We start from the raw sequence: 18,619 nt of genomic DNA, 5'->3' as shown, positions 1-18,619 counted from the left end.
GTAGGTAGAAACATATGACATATTTCAATTTGGTATCAAAAGAGACTATGTTTCACGTGTAAAGTAACTAGCCGCACATGTGAGGAGCATGTTGAGAATGTAATGTTTGCTAAATATAATAAAAGCTAATAATGTTAGAGTTATATGTAACGGGAATACAATTAGTGTAATAGATTGCATTAATGATTTATACCGTAGACTCTCTTTCTTATATTACCCCTCATCCTTTAAGTTTTTTCGTTAAATCTAACAGTTAAGTTGTAATTAATTACAATTAAAACTATGTTAATGTAAATAGTTGCATTAATAACTTATACATTAAACTTTCTTTCTTGTACATTTACAAATACATTTTAATTTTACAATTTTCTTATTAGTGTTACCTTCACCATTTCAATTATAAGGATTTCTTGTTATTGCGGAGTAGTATTTATTAATTTTTACCTTTCTATGAGTTTTTTTGAAATTTATTTTCTAATTATAATATTTTAACTGTATAATATTTTTTTATAGTGTTAAGTATATATAAAACTCTTATTTTCTTGAGTTTCAACAAAATGAATACTCAACTACATATAATTATCATGTAAATCCTTCAATATTGAATAGTTTGATGTTGATCTCAATTACTTAATATATTATACAAATATTTTGTTAGAATTAAATATGATAAATATATATAAATTTTAAACAAATTATCAATTGTACGTGGAAACTATTGTAGTTTTCTATTTATTTTGTTAATATAATTGTACAATTACTTTTTAACATTGGATCGGACGTTTATGATTTATTTAGTTATGCAACATGCTTCATTTAATATAACTAATATAATCATAAATGTGTTGTATAACTATCAATTTAAACATTTAGTTGAGACGTATTAGATTCTTCAAAAGTTTTAGCCAAATTGTTATATTCATTTGATCGAACAGTATATGTGCGTGTGTTTAGAAACCTTGATGTAGTCTATTCTTATCTGCCTAAAGTGCATTCTCAGCTCCATATATACAATTAAATAATATTTGGGTATTGATTCAATCCTCAAATGCGACGATTAATAAGTGGGTAATAATGTTTAGAAAAGTCATATTCACACATCAAAGAAACATGTGAAGGTTTCGAATTGCTGCAGCCGCTGAGTGCCGATGATGATGAAGAAGGAGAAGAGAAGAAGATAAGACATTAAATAAATCTGGATTAAAATTTAAATTAAAATCCCTGGGAAGATAAGAACAAACCCATCAACTTCTCTGATCTCATCATTTGTGCATTGTTGAATTAAACAAACAAAATCACTTCTTACCCAAGTAGTTTTTTAGAAGATAAAAAATACAACTTAAGCCCCGAAAGGGGTGATCGAGTGAATACAACATAATTCTCATACCTTGAGATTATAAGTTCAATTCTTACTCAATTTGTTTAGCTTATCGGACATGATCTTACATACTAGTACAGATAGTCGGGTACAATTCTTGGAGTTTTACTTATCACATGCTGAGTTGCAGACTTTTAGACATTCAATCTCGAAGAGAAGATCTTATTTGAATTGCTTAAGATGAGATTAAAACTTAAAAGAGAACTTAACGCAAATTATCTAAAATAACGTTTAAACCATCCCGGGACACAGCTCAACTGGCCATTGGCCAACCAACATAAAATAGCTCCATAATCTTTGTTTTGCTAGGCAACTGAATGAAAATATAGAGCGAATAAAGATTAAACTAATAATTAATGTTTGGACTGGTCCCGAGTTGAGACTTGACAACCGCCATGCTCAAGTTGTTTGATCTATCGCGTTGAAAAATTAATTACAAAAAGGAAGCTAAGCTAGTTGGAAAGTGGTGAGCATATATATATATATATATATATGTTTCAGTGGCTAATATTGCTCAACGTGGTTTTGTCTGTCGTGATTGATGGACGGATTTCTGTGAATTTAAATCTCAAAAAGACCAAAATGTTGCTTTCACCTAAAAATCTTAGGGTTTATGAATGATCAAAGCAATGACGATTTAGTTTGAATATATTGGGGAAAGATAAGTATGCCTAACTTGCTAGCAACAACATGGAAAAAACAAATCCAATTGCTACATTTTGAGAATAAAACAAAATATCAACTAGCAATAAGATACCAGAAAAGGAAAAAAACAGCCCTAAGTTCACAGCTTGCTTCATCTTTTCCTTTTTACCGTATCCCTTTCTGTTCAATGTTTGTGTCCCACCTCACAAAAGGGGCAAATTATTATTATTGCACAAAAGGATGATATCATAATTTTAATTTAGAGAAAGAGAGAAACAAATATATATGTTCTGTTTATATTTGATTAATAAGAAACTTTCAAAAGTCTCGAATTTTAGTATGAGAATGCAACTACCTTAAAACTCATGAAGGAATATTTTACCACCCTTTGAGGAAGAGCTGTCAATATGGACTGACGGGACTGGCAAAAAAAAGCCCACTCCTTGAGTCCTTGGCGAGCCTAGGTTTTACTGGCCCGCCTTTCCCTTAGCCATGGGCGCCCGCCACACCACTTTTTTTTTTTTTTTTTTTTTTTTTTTTTGTTTGTTCTCAACTCTTAAGTTGTTACTTTGTTAAGTTTTACCATTTGTACACTCTAAAAATAATTAAAATAACTTGTTACATAACTAACATAAGACATCGTTCATCAAACATTAGACATTACAGTAAGTATAAAGTCCATAGTTTAAAATTTTAAAACATTAAACTAGGGTTATGGTTATTAATTGCTAGGTTATAGTTAGATTTTATAAAATATTATATATATTAAATAAGTGTCGGGCAGCCCACGAGCCTAGACGAGGCGGGCCAAAAAAGCCCACCCATTGACGGGCTGCTATTTTCGAAGCTCACCCCTACCTAAGTAGGTCCAACGGGCAAAGCCTATTTTAACGGCTTTATTTGAGGTCCTACCTAGTAAGAACAAGATTAATCTCATTTTATTTCCCTTAAATTCCTTTTCTAACGTGGGTGGGGTTCCCCCACTGAATATAAAGAGTTTTATTATCAAATCATAATGTGAAATAAGAAGGGGAAAGTAGAAATATTCATGTGAAAATATCAGAATTTTCAACCTCAACCAGGCAATGATGTGTGAACAAAGTAGAAGGAAAGGAAAATTAACAAGAATTTCACTTAATTGTACATGCATAAAAATCAAAGGTCACCTGTATATTCACCATTGAATTTGAATAGTCTAAAGAACCAGACAGGGGTGAGATGCAGAAACTAATGTAGTAATATCATAAATGTTGGAAGTCTACCCTTAAAAGTCAGGGTTTAACAGGTAGGCTTCGTTTACTACAGAGGATGGCAGGACGCCTTAAGCCAAAAATACAAGGCATCATGCACAACCTATACACACAAAGAACATACTTTAACCACCCATTCCTTGAGTGTTTGTGCCACGTATATTAAAATGTTATGCAAGACAGTCTTGCCAAGACCTGTATAGTATGTGTACTAGTACAACTTAAGTCCAACGTGATCAATATACTTACATCTATGTATGGACAACCAAGCTTGAATCATTCATCACCAAATATCTGAAGAACGTCCATTGTTCTGAAAATCCTGAAGATTGAAACCTATAAAGACAATTAAAAAAAAAATCACGAATACTTGTGTTAGCAAACTCAGTTCATATAATGTGATCTCATTAACAATGATATTGTGTCAAATACCTAGTTCGATCTGCACTCTCCATTGAGGTTGCATTCTCTATTCTGAAGCAAATGTAGTTGAAGTGTTGAACCAAGGACCAGCATATAAGAGAACCGTAGGCATAAGAATATGTCTATTCACACTAGGACAGACATAAGAGGGCACTATATGCAGAAGGATATTTATCTTGAGTCCAGAATTGTAGATGAAAGAGCATGCATCACTAAAATGATACAATATTGTCAAGCGTCAACCAGCCACGTGACCCCATCCTATGTAGAAAGTAAAATGTCAAGTTCGATATTTATGTGGTATTCCTTCAAAAAGAACTTTTTCCATGTTGAGAATAATTTATCAATGGTATAAAAATTGAAACTTTTACTGCAAGAATGTGGGATACCACCATAAGAAAAACTATAAGAGAAGGAAACTAGCGAAAATGTGAAATATACCCACTTCTGTTATTAAGCAGCAACCTGTAGCCCGTCTGAGAAGTCATGTATAGACCAAAATGGCTGCAGCCTCTGGAATGTCAGCAGAATGGAAGCAAACTCATAAAATGGAAGGGCACAGATAATCCCACAAGGTTCTTCAACTAGATAGTGACCAGGTTAAAACTTATCATCTGGCACAAAGCCCCTTTGGAGCATTTCATCATGAAATTGGAAAGCCTCCTTCAAGTTCTCTTGTGAGACGTGTCCATTTATTAATGATGTATATGTGGATCTGTCGGGATTTATGCCCTTCTTCATCATCTTCCTATATATCAAATTGGCTTCCTGCATCCTACCCAACTTACAAAACCCACTGAGAATGGCATTGTAGGTTACAACATCAGGTAATAGCCCATGATTTTCCATTTCATTAACCAAGCTTAGAGCTTTGTCCAAGCTCTCCTCCATAATTAAACCATGTACTAGAGTATTGTATGTAACTGAATCTGGATGTAGACCTCGGGAATGCATCTTGTTAAGAAACTCCACCGCCCTTTCTGCATCACCATATCTGCAATATCCTTTAACGAGTGAGTTGCATGTGACAACAGTGGGCTTAATACCTTTACCAATCATCTCATCAAACAATCTCAATGCATCAAAAATATAACCCTTGTTGCAGTAGCCATTTATTAAAGTACTATATGTAATACAATTAGGATATATATTTCTAGAAATCATATGATCTCTTAGTTGAAAAGCACTTTCCATATCACCAGCCTTGCAAAACCCGTTAATCAAGGTATTGTATGTTACAACATCTGGCTTGAGATTTCGTTGGATCATAGTATCAAACAGCGAAAGTGCCTTCTTCATATTACCATCCTTACAATATCCATTTATAAGCGTTGTGAAAGTGCAAAAATCAGGAAATACACCTCTTTCAACCATCTCATTGAAAATTAGACCTGCTTCAGAAAGCATCTTTTCTTTGCATAAACCACTCAAAATAGTGTTGTAAGTAACTACATCCATGGGCAAGCCTTGAGCTGACATTTCATCACGCATCTTCATAGCTTCTGATACAGAATGATTTCTACAAAAGCCACCAATAAGAAGAGTATAAATCACATTATCTGGTACAAGCCCCTTCAGTTTCATATCCTCAAAATATGCTAATGACCGGTCAAAACGTCCAATTCTTGAAAACAACCCAATTAGTGAACTATAACTAACCAAATCTGGAAGGGCACCTAAACGAGCCATTTCTTCAAAAATCGACTCAGCTTCTGGCACATTATCTTTTCTACAACACTCAGCAAGCAATGTGTTATAACTAGTAGTACCGGGGACGAATCCACTATGCACCATCTCGTTCAAAACATCCCTTGCCTTCTGATACTGTCCGTTCTTACACAATCCATTAACAATGGAATTATAGGTCAACAAACATGGTTTCAATCCCTTGAGGGACATTACATTCATTAGTTCAAAAACCTCTTCTAGACGTCCCTCACGACAATAAGCACTAATCAGAGTGTTGTAAGTCACAATATCCCCAAAAATCCCTTTTTCCTCCCTTTCATCAATAAACAACTTTGCATCCTCAATTTTGCCAACTTTACAAAAAGCATTCACCATTATATTCAGAGTATACACATTCATTGGAACACCACTCCTGATCACTTCCCTGTACACTTCCCATGCCAAATCAACCCACTCAATCCTCACCAGGCCTCCAAGGAGACTATTACAAGCATTTATAGTAACACAAAATCTCCTGCTCAGCAACAGTCGAAAAGCTTCTACAGCTTCCCTCAACTTCCTAGCCTGCACATAAGTCCTGACCAACAAATCAAAAGCATATAAATTCGATCCACAAATATTATTATAAGTGTAAACCATAGCTTCCACAATCTCGGCCCTGGAAACACCACTCTTTCGAACCATTCTCAGTATCAAAGCCTGGGCTTCGGATATTCTCTTACACCTAACGAGTATATGAATGGCGGCGCTGAGGGACGTGGACGAATGCTTGAAATTGGGGTGGTTTAAGGCGACCGAGTCGATAAATTTCGAAGCGGAACGCAAATCATCGCGACATTTGGTAACAACTTGGAGATAAACCGATGCATTTAGCCGGAGAAACAGAGAACTCCGAGAATGCGTACCTTGTTTGAGAGTCCACATAATCTTCTCAACCAAGAAGGCGTCCGCCGAACTCGCAATTGTAATTGGGGATTCATTTGAGCAGTGGACCTGCTCCAGAACCGGAATAGAAGCTGAAGTTGGCGTTGCTCTGAAAAGTAGTTCTGTTTTCCGAAGCAGCAGCCTTTGCGTTGACATCGGAGCATGTGAACAAGCAATTGCGCCCGCCGGAGAAGACGGCTTGTGAAGCTCAGGCCGTCGTGGTGGGCATGCCAGTACTAAAACAAAATTTACTGAGCATAATTTAATTAGTCAATTAATTTAAAATAAATTTCATAAGTTTTTTATGAAATAATTAAAGGATGTATGAGTGTATGACCAAATAATTTGTAACTTAATGGTATCTCTCTCATGATCAAAGTAGTAATAGACGGGTTCAAAATTAGAATGTATTTAGAAATTCATAAATTATTTTTTGAGTTTCTAATGTTTCTGCGAATGAGTTTTTCTTTTCTTTTTTTTGGTTTTTTCGAATTGACTAGATAAAGTTCAGTATTTGACCTTTTTCTGTTAAAAAAATGAACTAAATACACTAAGATAATTTTTTATAATGTAACAAAACATTAAAAAAATATTTTCTGAAAAGAAATCATTTTCTAGTTTCTAAACACAACCCTATATTATGACATGCGTCAACACATATTATTTATATATCTGTTTATATTATACATTCGTCAATACATACTATTTATATACAAGAATCATGCTTCACATAGATATAATCGTCCTGACTCATTCTAATCCTTATATCAAGGACACATACACACAGTTATAAATCACTTGAAAGCTCAATCTAAGATTTCATAATTCATAATAATCTCCCATTTTCAAAATTAAATCCCGGGTATCATAACATAAATAGTTACACACCATATTTCTTCTAAGATCTAAATTACACCTGACATAACTAATGTTCCTAATTTGCAGTTACATGGCCAAAAGAGAGAGGAGAGAAACAAAGCATAACCATAATATAGGTGGCATGTGGCTCTGTAGTCTGTATGATCCCCATTGAAGGAAGGGCAGTAAGAATACAAGATGTGGGTAGACAAGAAACAGTAGTTCCGACAATTGGACAACCTCGATCACTTCCAAGTTCCAACCTAGTAACAGTTATACGACCACGGGAACCTGGGCAGCACAACACTAGATGAACGATAAAGGCATAACACTGGTCTTCTCCATTCTCCTTGAACGCACGCACAAACATCTCGAATGGCTATCAGTGTGAGTAGTACAAAAGTACCGTGATTCGTTTTTGTCGGGTCAATCACTGACTGGAAATACATAATACCAGCTGAGCTCCTCCAGAGTACAAAAAGCAAGAATCGGACTTTGCTGTGTAAAGTCTACCGTGAGGTTAATCTGTTGGTATGTTTCGATTCACTTTGTCTCGATAGACTGCCATCTCTCGAAAACCCTAGAGCATTAGCGAACATTCTCTTAGCGGCTCCCACATGCTGCTCTCTGAAGTTTTCTTTCTGAATCTTGCCATCGTTTTTTGCTTCTTCGCCCAAAGAACCTATGCCATCGTTTATAGGCATTTTCATCTCAGTATCCCGTTTGCTCCCTCCAGGATTACCACCCGACTTCGAATGAACATTTTTCGGATTTGAATTCGATCCCCTTTCTTCCTTGCAACCATCCATGGTTCGCCTTCCACTTTGCTCAGTATCTCTGCAGTTTACCTCATTGTTGGATGGCCTGATTCTCTGGCCAAGTGCACGTTCTATCATTCTCCGGGCAACCTTAAGATCCTTCCTCGGCCTCTCACTCATATGTTCTGTCCCATTTCCATCAATTGCAAATATCCGCTCACGGGCAGCGAGATACGCTGCTTCTCTCTCCTCAAGTGAAAATTTCAAATTTAGTATCTCTTGATTCTCTACCTGCAACCCTGAGGCGTATGTAAAATGCATCACCCCATAGAAGTATAGACCCCAAAAGGTTAACTGACGAAACACCATAGTGTATATGGATCCCAAAAGCAGTGTAAAATGAAATTATTTGAGACCACAGCATTAGCAAAATCTTAACGAGACTTTATTAGACAGTGTCAAAACTGCAAATGGCAAAAATCCATCTATATTTGCAAAGGGCAAAATGTTATACCATCTGAAACTTCTTGCTTTCGTGATAGTATATCAAATTTCTTGGGAGACTGCACTTCACCGTACTGCCACAATAAATCTCTAACAAGGATGGAAGGGCTGCAAGTTAAATTGCTGTAAATGTCAGACGACAGAGATCTATAACGACCAACTATTTTCAGTTTGGGTCCCAAATTTAGAGCATTGCACAAGTTTCAACTTAATTCCAATTTCAAATTCTTCGAATATAGTTGCATGAACATTTCAAAGAATATTTAAAAATGAAGTCAGTTAGGAAGGAGCAAACACTGTATCTATTTAAATTTTCACATACATTGATGTCTCAGGGCATCGCTCCAAAATTAAGTGCCGGTCCTCTCCTTCACCAACTGAATGATGAGAAAATCTAGCAGGATAAGACAATAATGATGTTCATGAAACATGCCGCAAGCTAAAAGATACAGAACAGTCATTCTAAAGCCACCTTGGCAGCATCGCATACATAAAGTCTAGCAAAAACGAGAGAAGTATAGTTACCAACTTACCCAAAAATATCAGCAAGCCGATGTAAAAGAAGACGACTATAAGAATTCATTGGCTCCAACTCCAACACCCCATTTGAACTGCATAACAATATTTCATTAGAAATTATTCCAAAGCAACCAATGGGGCAACTGTATCTCTCTGTCTCTCTTCACCATGCATAAGTCCATTAAAATGGTTGTTAGCTGATAGCTAATAGCTGTTAGTTGTTAGCTGATTGTGTTAATTAGAGGAGGGTATAAATAGTTGATAACATTAGCTGATTGTAGAAAAGTGTTTGGTAAATTAGTTTTTAGCTGATAGCTGTTTGGTATAATTTATTTTCTCAAAAAGCTAATTGAGATACAGTTGGCCAATCAGGTCCCAATACATTCTAGGTTTAGACCATAAATAAGCATACAGAAATAGACCACAGATAGGTAAGCCCTTTTTAACGATTACATGCAAGTTATATCTATAGCTTCTATCATTTATGTTCATTTTGTCATACCAACAGGATTCTTCAACTTTTAAATGCTTGGACAGATATTAACCTGGCCTCAAAATAGCATATACTTCTCACACAAAAATGTTGGGTGACAACAAAAGTACCTCGTATCTTCCTGAAGAAAATCAACAAAGGATTCTTCCATAGATAAGACAAGGTGCTTGCAAGGAAGATTGTCCTTAACAAGGGAAGCTAACTCCTCAACCTGCATTCATGGTAATATGAGTGCAAACCCTAGTCTAGGTTGACTTACAAAAGCATAAAAACTAAGCCTTGCAACTAAAATACTAGGTTATAAACATATGATTCTTCAAAGACATCATGAACGCTTTAGCATCAGAAGCAGACAATTCAAACTATAAGCAAAATTGTAATTCGGTGTAATTATTTAGGAACATTAGAGCTCATACGAAATTAGGAAGAAATATTTCAGATTTTAGAAAGCGATAGAGAAAGAAGTCTGACCATGGCGAACTGCGTGGAACTCATTGTACCTCTGTCGTACGGAATCGGGATTCGAGGGGAATTAGGAATTAGAAAACTGTCTTAAATCGGGTCTCTATATATGGATACGAAGGTGTATGCTGGAAGGGAAGGGCATCAAGCATCGGATCATTTCCCAATTCCCAGTCAACTTTTCATTTACTACCCAATTTTTTCCTTAATTCTATTTTGGCCCTTTAGCTTTAATTTGTGAAAACGCGAATCCATTGTCTTTTACTTTTGTGAATTTGTGGTTTAGCCCCGAATATGAATTTGTGGAAGAGCTCCATCAAGTTATGAATATAATTAGTTGGTTTGATCATGTTTTTAGTTTCTCACATTACATAAGAATTTGTTTCTTGGCACACATTTTGTCTCGATATCACCTAATATGCTAAAAAATTATATTTGTTCATATAGAGTTCATTTCATTTTTTTGTCTTAAACTTATAGGTAATAATACATTTTTAATCCTGTTTCAGAACATCTCACTTTGTTCATAATATTATTGTACCATGATTTTTTTTGTTATCTGTCAATAAAATTGTTAAAATATCATTAAATACAATGACATTTTGATGATTTTATATATATAATGGGTTGACCCGCTATATTTTAATTTTAATTTTTTATTTTGTTATTGTATTTAACGAAATTTAAACAATTTTATTTATAGAGGACCAAAACAGATCCATGCTCTACATTAAAATATGCATATCAAATGAATAGGCAAAAGAGTCAATGGAACTGTAAATGGAACCAAACAACTATAAATAGTTGCTCTGCACTTGAAATATGCTGAACTTTGAACACAATTTTGCTGAACATGAACAGCTTATTGTTTGAATCATCTTGCCTTCTCTGTCAAACATCTTTTTCAAAATGTCCATTTTTCCCCTTTATGAGCCAAACTATACATACATTATGGCTCTGAAATCGGGGGAGATTTGCGGCTTAAGAACACTCAGCCAGATCTTTACTTTCGCTTGTTTGAATGTCAACACCAAGACGCGATAAGTCCTTGCGCAGCACATCCGCGCTCTTGAACTGAAGACCTCTCAAACCAGCTTCAATGGCAGCTTCAACATTCTTTTGTCTGGTTAAGTATATCATAATAGATTTCAGCAATAATTTTACGCAGAAAACATGACTGTAAGTTCAAAACGAGTGCATAATGGAACGAGGATGACTAAGCCAAAAACTACATTTTGCTTCTGAAAGTACTTGTTATGAAGAACAAGTACCCGTAAGGAAGAAGAAAACGAGAGAATTTTATGCGTTTATGCTCTAAAGAAACGCATCTCCCCTATCATATCAAAAGATCAAAATAATTTCCAAAATACGGGATGTCACCTATCATCAACAAAGATACAGCTGGCTGGCTCAACATCGAGATGTTTCAGAACGTCCAAGTAAAAATCAAGTTCAGGCTTCCGCTTTCCTGTGTTCAGCAAACATGAAAAGAAAATAAGAAAACGTGTGTTGTGTTTGGAGCGGGAGAGAGAGAGAGAGAGAGAGAGAGAGAGTACCCATTATACAGGAACAGAAAGTCCAAGATAAGTATTTTGAAAGTTTTAACTTCTCTTCGATCATTTTGTACCTGGGGAAAAATGAGTACGTGAAGAGTTTAACAAATGATGAGTTTGTAAATTAACAAAAATTTACTACTTGAACCTACCAAATAGGATAGTTTGTGAAAGCATGGATTTCATAGCCATTTGCCTTTAACACACTAAGTAATTCCTCAACACCTTCGATGTAAGAATATCCTTTTCTCATACAGTTTTTGAGGCCTAGAATCAAAAGCTCTTGTTACTTGTTTTACAATGGGCGGAGAAAAGATAACAAACAGAACATAGAAGTAAGCTCTCCTAATGTAGAGATAGTTCCATTATGCAGACAAAGCATAATTCTACAGGTCCTAAAACAATACAGGCTAATAGGCTATATAGTAATTGAATTATGTAATATATTAAAGCAATCTCTTAACCGCAAAACCCCACCAAAAAAAGGTGCATATGAATACATCCATGCAACAAAACGAAACATTCATTTATTAGACTTAGACTGTAAACTTCAATAAGAATCATCTTTTGGAAATCAAAGAAAAAACCATCATAAGTACCTAATGACACTCGCAACAATGCCACAAGAGTACAAGCTAAGTCTAGATTCTTAGCGAGAAGCTTCCCGTAATTGGGAATTAATTTTCATTTTTTTTCCTTTTTTAAAATAATTAAATACTTAACACTACACATTGATAATTAAAGTTGTAGCTTCCAGCAATGAAAACATTGTAGATTCCTCCCTTACAGTGGGGGTGTTTGGTAAATAGATGTTAGCTGATTGGGTTAGTGATTTTGACTAGTTGATAGCATTAGCTGATTGTAGAAAAAGTGTTTGGTAAATTAGATGTTAGCTGATAGCTGATTACATGCAAAATGACTTTCTCAAACAGTTGATCGAAAAAACTGTTTTGAAATTTGAACAGCTTTTTGAATTTTAGCATTTTTGAGCAATATGATGTTACAAAAAGCTAATTAATCAAACACTCATATTGATTTGTTTAATCAAGTCAAACATCTAATAGTAGTCAAATAAACCAAAATTGGTTAATAAGCTAACTACGTTACCAAACAGGGCCAGTATGTGCATAGTTACATGCAACAGCTTTCATATATTTCTCTAGCATTTGAATTTTGAATTCAGATCACCTTTTAGCCAATAAAGATGAGGCATCAAAAAAAAAAAAAAAAGTTTATCATTTACCTTCCATATCAAATGATCTCCCATCTTTAAAAAACTTTCTTTCTAACTCTACCTGAAAATAAAATAAAGCATTATGAAATATAAGAGATGCCATGTCCGAAAAGCAACTTCAAACTTGAACACGACAAATTCGATTGCAATTTCCAGATGCCATATTAGCTTCCTCTAAAGCAAGATCACTAAAGCATGGTGACACTGACAAAATACAGCATGTCAGGTTTAAATGCAAAAGAAGTTTTACAGTTTAAGATATCATACAAGAAATGGCATGCGCTCTTAACCAATGAAGAATATATTTTCATGGTGGAAGAAATATTGCCTATGTTCCTATATAAGTTCTACTTTGAACCCCGAATTAAGAGTAGCATGATTCATGAGATGTCTCATATCTCTAACTAGAAAAGCAGTTAGGTGTAAAAAGAGCCAAGTCTAAATTCCACAACATCTTTTATATACCTCATCAATAAGGCCCTTTTCGAACTCAATCCATGCAGTAGGATGCTTGATTTCTAGTAATTCCTTCATAGGCATTCTGAATGGAAAATCTCAATATAATAATGTTGAAAAAAATGATAATGAAGAACAACGTACTTCTTAAGGGGCATAAATATACATACTATAAGGCTGCAATAATCTATATAAGCAAAAACTCACGTAGAGTTGAGAGTTGCAACACCACAATGAACAACATTTGTCTAAAACCTTCAGTTTACCAGAATTATGACATGTTATTTTGGCTTAACTCCAAAATTTGATGGGAACAGATGAGAAAACTAATAGTATATCATCAATGGCTTTGTCTACCTCTCAGCCAACCTTTCTTTCCCAAGAAGGGACTCTTATATTTTTCATGTCCAACTCTTCTATTCCAGTAAAAAGAAAAACCAGAGCCTTCACAGTTTCAAGAAACCAGAATTGGGAAAAATCCATCTATTCCAAATCTTTCAAAGAAGTGTTCCAAGTAGCTTCTAATTTCATTGGAAACATTCATCAAATGATTAGCAGACATGATGTATTCTTAGAGCGACGAAGAATGCTTAGGAAAAACCAGCAAAATTGTCAATAAACTATACATAGCTTACAGCGATATACCAAAAGAATGGGAGAAAAGGGGGAAAGCAAATACCGGAAGAAGGCGGGGACGTCCTGATAAAATGGGTCGCGAACAAGGGTGTCCATAACGTCAAAGAGCAGAATCGGCAGCTTCCTTTGGGCGACAGTCGCCATTGTTGAGGAGGCAGTGCTCCTGGTAATACGGAGAGCGGTTCTAGCAGACGTTGACTTAAAGATGAAAGGAAAGTTGTGCGCTTTGAAACCCAGAGATGGGAATGGAATCGGCGAAGAAGGAGGTATGAGTAAAGCCATCTACTACTACTGCTACTGGTGGATCTTCTTCTGTCGCTTCCCTCAGTAGCTCTGCGTGGAGGGAGGGGCAGTTTGGGAAATAACTGAATTTGACTGCTTTGAATGGAATGGGATTGGTCGATTGGGGAGCGCCTCATAGTTCCATATATAAATCTTTTGTTCATCAGTCTCGCAGTATAATCATGACCGTTTTGGTTCGCGAAAAATATTAGAATTAAAATTCTACCGAGAATATTAATTACATTTAATTCCATTGTTTGATTAAGTTTGAAATGGTAAGAAATAATGAATAGGCTGTTAATTGGTTGTCAATTGCTAACATTATGACTGAGATTTGAAGATTCTATTTGTCATAATCTGTGTATTAACTGTATATATTCTTACCGTAGAATAGCAAAACCTTTGGTCCAAGTTTATACCAAATTGAAACATGTGTCCCAACATGTGTCCCATCTTAACTAAAAATCTAAGCTGATAGTTGGATTGCACATTAGTAGTTATATGCTCAACACTACAGCCATCATTATTTATTTAAAAGTTTATCAAAGAATGAGGAGGCATTCAGTCTTTTTCAAAAAGACAATGATTTTGCATTTGATGACAGATCATCTGATAACTCCATTAACAAGAACAAATTCTTTGGCATCATTGGGAGGAATAAATTCAAAGGAAAAATGGTGTGTGTGTGCATATATATATATATATATATATATATATATATATATATATATATAAAAGCAAAAGCTTGAATTATTAGGTATTAGGTTCAGATAATGTGGCACAAGGAAAAGTAATGCATCTATTCTCTAGGATAACAAATTTTTTAGGTAAATCAGTCCAGGTTGCACATATCTGACCAACTCAAATTAATAAGACTAATAATTTGGGAGTCGAACTTGTAATCTTATGATTATTAAGTCGACATCCTGACTAATTTGGTTGGGATAACAATATTTGCAGCTTCAGAAAAATAAGGTTTCAGTGCTCATATTTCACATCAGAAATTACACAGTTGATCACAAAGTATCATTTTCTTTGATGCAAGAAATTGTGCAGATGAAAGATCAGCCAAGCTTTAGAAAACAAGGGGTTATACTTGATGAAGCAAGAAGTGCAAATTAGATATCAGAATTAAGTTACTGTACAGCGAAAGTTACCATTCCCATCGCGTGTAATACATTAGATTTTTGTCTGCAGAATGTAGTTTCTCGTTCGAGCTGAACAGAAAAGGGCGATGACACAACCGTAAAAACTTACAAAAGCACTAATGCAGAAGACCCAAACCGAGATTGGTCCGTCATCCATGTCTTCAAACGTTCTCCCGTGTTTCACTGCAAAGTTTTTCGTCCTACACCCATCACTGGGCGACTCCACACACAGGTCGGGGTTGCCAGCAAATGCTCCCGGGAATCTCCAATACCCCTGCTTACGAGGAACAATTCCAGAGAAACAGTTAAATGACAGGTTCAAAATCGTCAAATTCCCGAGGCTGGATATGTTTTCGGGAATTTGACCAGATAAAGAATTGTGTGACAAATCCAGGGCCTTTAAATTCTGCATCCTCCCTAAGCTTCCCGGAACTTGACCATCAAGAAAATTACGTGACAAATTCAAGTACTCCAAACCACGCAGGCCGAACAGACTCTCGGGGATTTCACCGTGCAGCAAATTACCCGAGAGATCAATTCCAGTTACGGTTGAGAGGTCGTAGTTGAAGCTCAACTCAGTTTTGTCAGCCACAATCACAAAAGTCTTTATACTTAGCTCGCGGAATGAAATCAGAACGCGTCTCCCAACATCATTGTTGTTGAAATTCAAACTAGTGTTAGAGTTAACATCGGGGATATAGCCAGAGAACTTGTTCCCAGAAAAGTCCAGAGTGTTGATCCCTGGAAACGCGAATAACCAGCTAGGAAGAGCTCCGGTGAACTTGTTCTGAGAGAGGGAGAGATATCTCAGGTTAGACCATTTGGTAATCGCATCGCTAAGAGCACCCGAGAGACTGTTGGAACTGAAATCCACCACTTCCAAAGACTTACACCCCGCCAAAGTCAGCGGGATCTCGCCAGAAATCCCGTTGTTGCTTAAATCGAGTATCTTCAAACTATCCAACGCATCAAGCTCCGGCTGAATTTCGCCGGAAAGATTGTTGCTGTTCAGCATCAGAGCGAGGAGCTGGAAACAGCCAACAATGTTCAACGGGATCGAACCCGAGAGCAGGTTATGCGACAGATCAATCACCTGGAGATAGGTCAAGTTCCCAATCCTCTCCGGTATCTCCCCCGTAAGAACATTGTAAGAAAGAAACAGCCCCTGCAGGCTCTTCAATTCAGTGATTGCCACGGGAATACCACCCGAGAATCGATTGTGAGACAAATCTAGCAGCAAAAGCCCCGACTTTTCGGGGGCCTCAACAATCTTGCTTGGAAGATTGCCAGACAATTCATTGAAACTCAGGTCCAAAACCACCAATTTCTCTGAGAACACAAACCTGGGAGAAACCCCATATCTCAATCCATTAAACGACAAATTCAGCTGTGTTAGTCCTCTAAGACTAGAGATACAAGTTGGAATCCCTCCCACAAGAGAGTTATTAGCTAAATTAAGGACTGAAAGAGACTCTTTCAGAGAAGAGAAACATGGCAAAGTACCAGAGAAGCCATTAGACTCAAGGTTCAAATACTCCATTTGCTGGCGAAAATCGCCCACTTTCCCCACCAAATTATTGTGTGCTAAATCTAATAACTTCAACGACGCCAATAACAAGAGGCTCTCCGGTATCTCCCCGCGAAAGCCATTGAAACCTAAACTAAGCTTCTCCAGCTTCGTCGAGAAATTCCCCATCCACACCGGGATTTCGCCGCTCAACATGTTATTCCCGACGTCGAGATCAATTAACTGGCTCAAATTCTCAAGCGCGCCGGGAATTTCACCGGCGAACGCATTATAGCTGAGATCTAAAGTCCTGAGATTCGACAACTGACCAAAACACGCCGGAATCGAACCACTGAAGCTATTGCGAGACAGCAAAAGGGTTTCCAGAAATGTAAGATTGCATAGAGAGGAATGAACCTGGCCTGACAAGTTGAGCCCGGTGAGGTTGAGGATGGTGACTCTTCCGGTCTGGTTAGACCGGGTGACCCCGGTCCAGTTGAACCCGCCTTCCTCCCAGCTCGACAGGCTGTGATACGGGTCTTGAAGCTGCGATTTGAACAGCAGGAGCGAAGCCATGTCGTCCTCTTGAAGCTCAAGAAGGGCAGAAAAGGTAGAATTTCCGGCGTTATGGAAAGGGAACCCGAACCCAGAAAGAGTTGCAGGGCGCAAAGAAGATAACAGCAAGAAGAAGAAGAAATGGAGTGGCATGTTTGGTAATTTGAAGGGTTTGAGAGGTCTAAAATGCAAAACCCATCTTCCTCAGCCTCTTAGAACAATGGAGTTGTTGGGCGTTTGGAATCAAAGTAGCTACTGGGCAGAGACGAATGAGAATCGTTACTCCCATTAAAGAACCAACATTCTTTCTTGATTTGTGAATTTTCTTTATTAAACCCAAAAAAAAAAAAAAAAAAATCACTGTGTATTTTATTTGCGGCGAGGCGCCTTTTTGCTTTTCCTTTTCCGTCTTGGGGAAATGACTATTTCACCCCCACGACACTTTCGGTGGCAAAGATTCTCTTGGGCCGGGAAGAACATACTTCCCGTACTATTTCCATATCTGAGTATCTGACCCAACTGGTTTTGACATATGGGTGGGCTTGATTTGGTTTGGTTTGTTTTCTTTAAAATTATTTTCTATTTAAATGTTACTGTTTTTTTTCTTCTTTTTTGAATTTAACCAATCAACTAGAATCACACAATAATACTAATTATTCTTCCAAAGAATACCTCATAGATTCATCCCGGATAGAACTTCAACCTCAAGGATAGCAAAGTATAACTCGAGACTTTGATTAAGCTTGAAAAGATTCATGTCATCTTATCTACACTTTATAAGACTATAGAGTATCATATTTTATTTATGTATCACAACTATGAAGATTTTTCAAGAATTCACTGAATCTTATTCAACCCATTTTTAAAAGGTTGAACTCTTATTATAAGGGCCTTCATTGTCCCACTCCTATGATTTTGCAGGAAAAACAAACAAAAAACAAAAACAAAAATGAAAATGGCAATAAGTGCCTTAATTAGTCAAGAATCATGCAGTGCCAACAAGTTATCAAAGTCATCCAACTTCAAATTGCACTATTGTGTGAGACTATTAATGTTTCATCCAACTTAGCACAATGATCTCGTAGATAGTATTTGAGAGAAGATATTTACATCATATTTGTGTCTAAAAGTTATCCAGTCTCATGTATAATATAATGAGTTGTGGTCTAAATACAAAGTTTGTTTTTTAATTTAAGCTTTATTTGAAAAACACTAGTCAATGAAAACAATTTCTTTAATGTATAACTTGACGCTAATTAAAAAATAAAATATTAATTGGTAGATACAACAAACCTTATCAAGATAAGGTTCAATAAGAAATTTGAAATAAGGAAAATTTACATTT

The 18,619-nt window shown here is 36.2% G+C and overlaps 4 protein-coding genes across 11 annotated transcripts; all 4 read right to left on the bottom strand.

Annotated features, from left to right (window-relative positions):
• Positions 1-1,996: 1,996 nt before the first annotated feature.
• LOC109187242 (pentatricopeptide repeat-containing protein At5g01110) lies at positions 1,997-6,550 on the bottom strand. Of its 6 annotated transcripts, none has more exons than XM_019337398.1 (4): positions 4,138-6,550; positions 3,706-3,957; positions 3,523-3,609; positions 1,997-2,225 (listed from the first exon to the last, which is right to left on the bottom strand). In XM_019337398.1, the coding sequence occupies exon 1, from the start codon at positions 6,463-6,465 to the stop codon at positions 4,297-4,299; it is 2,169 nt and encodes a 722-aa protein (XP_019192943.1). In that variant the 5' UTR covers positions 6,466-6,550; the 3' UTR covers positions 1,997-2,225; positions 3,523-3,609; positions 3,706-3,957; positions 4,138-4,296. The 6 variants fall into 6 exon arrangements, with proteins under 6 accessions (XP_019192943.1, XP_019192942.1, XP_019192939.1 ...); XM_019337397.1 differs by lacking the exon at positions 1,997-2,225 and adding an exon at positions 3,115-3,376; XM_019337394.1 differs by lacking the exon at positions 1,997-2,225 and having other exon boundaries at positions 3,115-3,609.
• A 550-nt stretch (positions 6,551-7,100) lies between these two features.
• On the bottom strand, positions 7,101-10,021 carry LOC109188102 (cAMP-regulated phosphoprotein 21-like). 3 transcript variants are annotated; one of them, XM_019338614.1, is made up of 7 exons: positions 9,913-10,021; positions 9,552-9,652; positions 8,963-9,040; positions 8,752-8,823; positions 8,440-8,537; positions 8,010-8,224; positions 7,101-7,967 (listed from the first exon to the last, which is right to left on the bottom strand). In XM_019338614.1, the coding sequence occupies exons 1-7, from the start codon at positions 9,934-9,936 to the stop codon at positions 7,677-7,679; spliced, it is 879 nt and encodes a 292-aa protein (XP_019194159.1). In that variant the 5' UTR covers positions 9,937-10,021; the 3' UTR covers positions 7,101-7,676. The 3 variants fall into 3 exon arrangements, with proteins under 3 accessions (XP_019194159.1, XP_019194158.1, XP_019194160.1); XM_019338613.1 differs by having other exon boundaries at positions 7,101-8,224; XM_019338615.1 differs by lacking the exon at positions 8,752-8,823 and having other exon boundaries at positions 7,101-8,224.
• A 660-nt stretch (positions 10,022-10,681) lies between these two features.
• On the bottom strand, positions 10,682-14,150 carry LOC109188103. Its single transcript, XM_019338616.1, has 7 exons — positions 13,826-14,150; positions 13,156-13,231; positions 12,700-12,751; positions 11,609-11,723; positions 11,460-11,530; positions 11,284-11,371; positions 10,682-11,026 (listed from the first exon to the last, which is right to left on the bottom strand). Exons 1-7 carry the CDS (start codon positions 14,062-14,064, stop codon positions 10,885-10,887), a joined length of 783 nt encoding a protein of 260 aa, XP_019194161.1. The 5' UTR covers positions 14,065-14,150; the 3' UTR covers positions 10,682-10,884.
• An 869-nt stretch (positions 14,151-15,019) lies between these two features.
• Positions 15,020-17,609, bottom strand: LOC109188101 (leucine-rich repeat receptor-like protein CLAVATA2). Its single transcript, XM_019338612.1, has one exon. It carries the CDS (start codon positions 17,425-17,427, stop codon positions 15,244-15,246), a length of 2,184 nt encoding a protein of 727 aa, XP_019194157.1. The 5' UTR covers positions 17,428-17,609; the 3' UTR covers positions 15,020-15,243.
• Positions 17,610-18,619: the final 1,010 nt, after the last annotated feature.

The sequence above is a fragment of the Ipomoea nil genome, unplaced genomic scaffold, assembly GCF_001879475.1.
Source record: "Ipomoea nil cultivar Tokyo-kokei standard unplaced genomic scaffold, Asagao_1.1 scaffold1421, whole genome shotgun sequence".
In the NCBI taxonomy this organism is placed as follows: domain Eukaryota; kingdom Viridiplantae; phylum Streptophyta; class Magnoliopsida; order Solanales; family Convolvulaceae; genus Ipomoea; species Ipomoea nil.
The sequence above is the reverse complement of the archived record's forward strand: the minus strand, read 5'-3'. Positions and strand labels throughout refer to the sequence as shown.

Coding starts and splice junctions, on each gene's coding strand:
- LOC109188101 (XM_019338612.1), bottom strand. CDS start 17,427: ATGCCACTCCATTTCTTCTTCTTCTTGCTGTTATCTTCTTTGCGCCCT.
- LOC109188103 (XM_019338616.1), bottom strand. CDS start 14,064: ATGGCTTTACTCATACCTCCTTCTTCGCCGATTCCATTCCCATCTCTG. Junction 11,531..11,608: donor TTCACAAACTATCCTATTTG/GTAGGTTCAAGT, acceptor ATTTTTCCCCAG/GTACAAAATGATCGAAGAGA. Junction 11,027..11,283: donor TGTATCTTTGTTGATGATAG/GTGACATCCCGT, acceptor ATACTTAACCAG/ACAAAAGAATGTTGAAGCTG.
- LOC109188102 (XM_019338613.1), bottom strand. CDS start 9,936: ATGAGTTCCACGCAGTTCGCCATG. Junction 9,041..9,551: donor TTTCTTCAGGAAGATACGAG/GTACTTTTGTTG, acceptor ATTGTTATGCAG/TTCAAATGGGGTGTTGGAGT. Junction 8,225..8,439: donor AAAGCAAGAAGTTTCAGATG/GTATAACATTTT, acceptor CATACGCCTCAG/GGTTGCAGGTAGAGAATCAA.
- LOC109187242 (XM_019337398.1), bottom strand. CDS start 6,465: ATGTCAACGCAAAGGCTGCTGCTTCGGAAAACAGAACTACTTTTCAGA.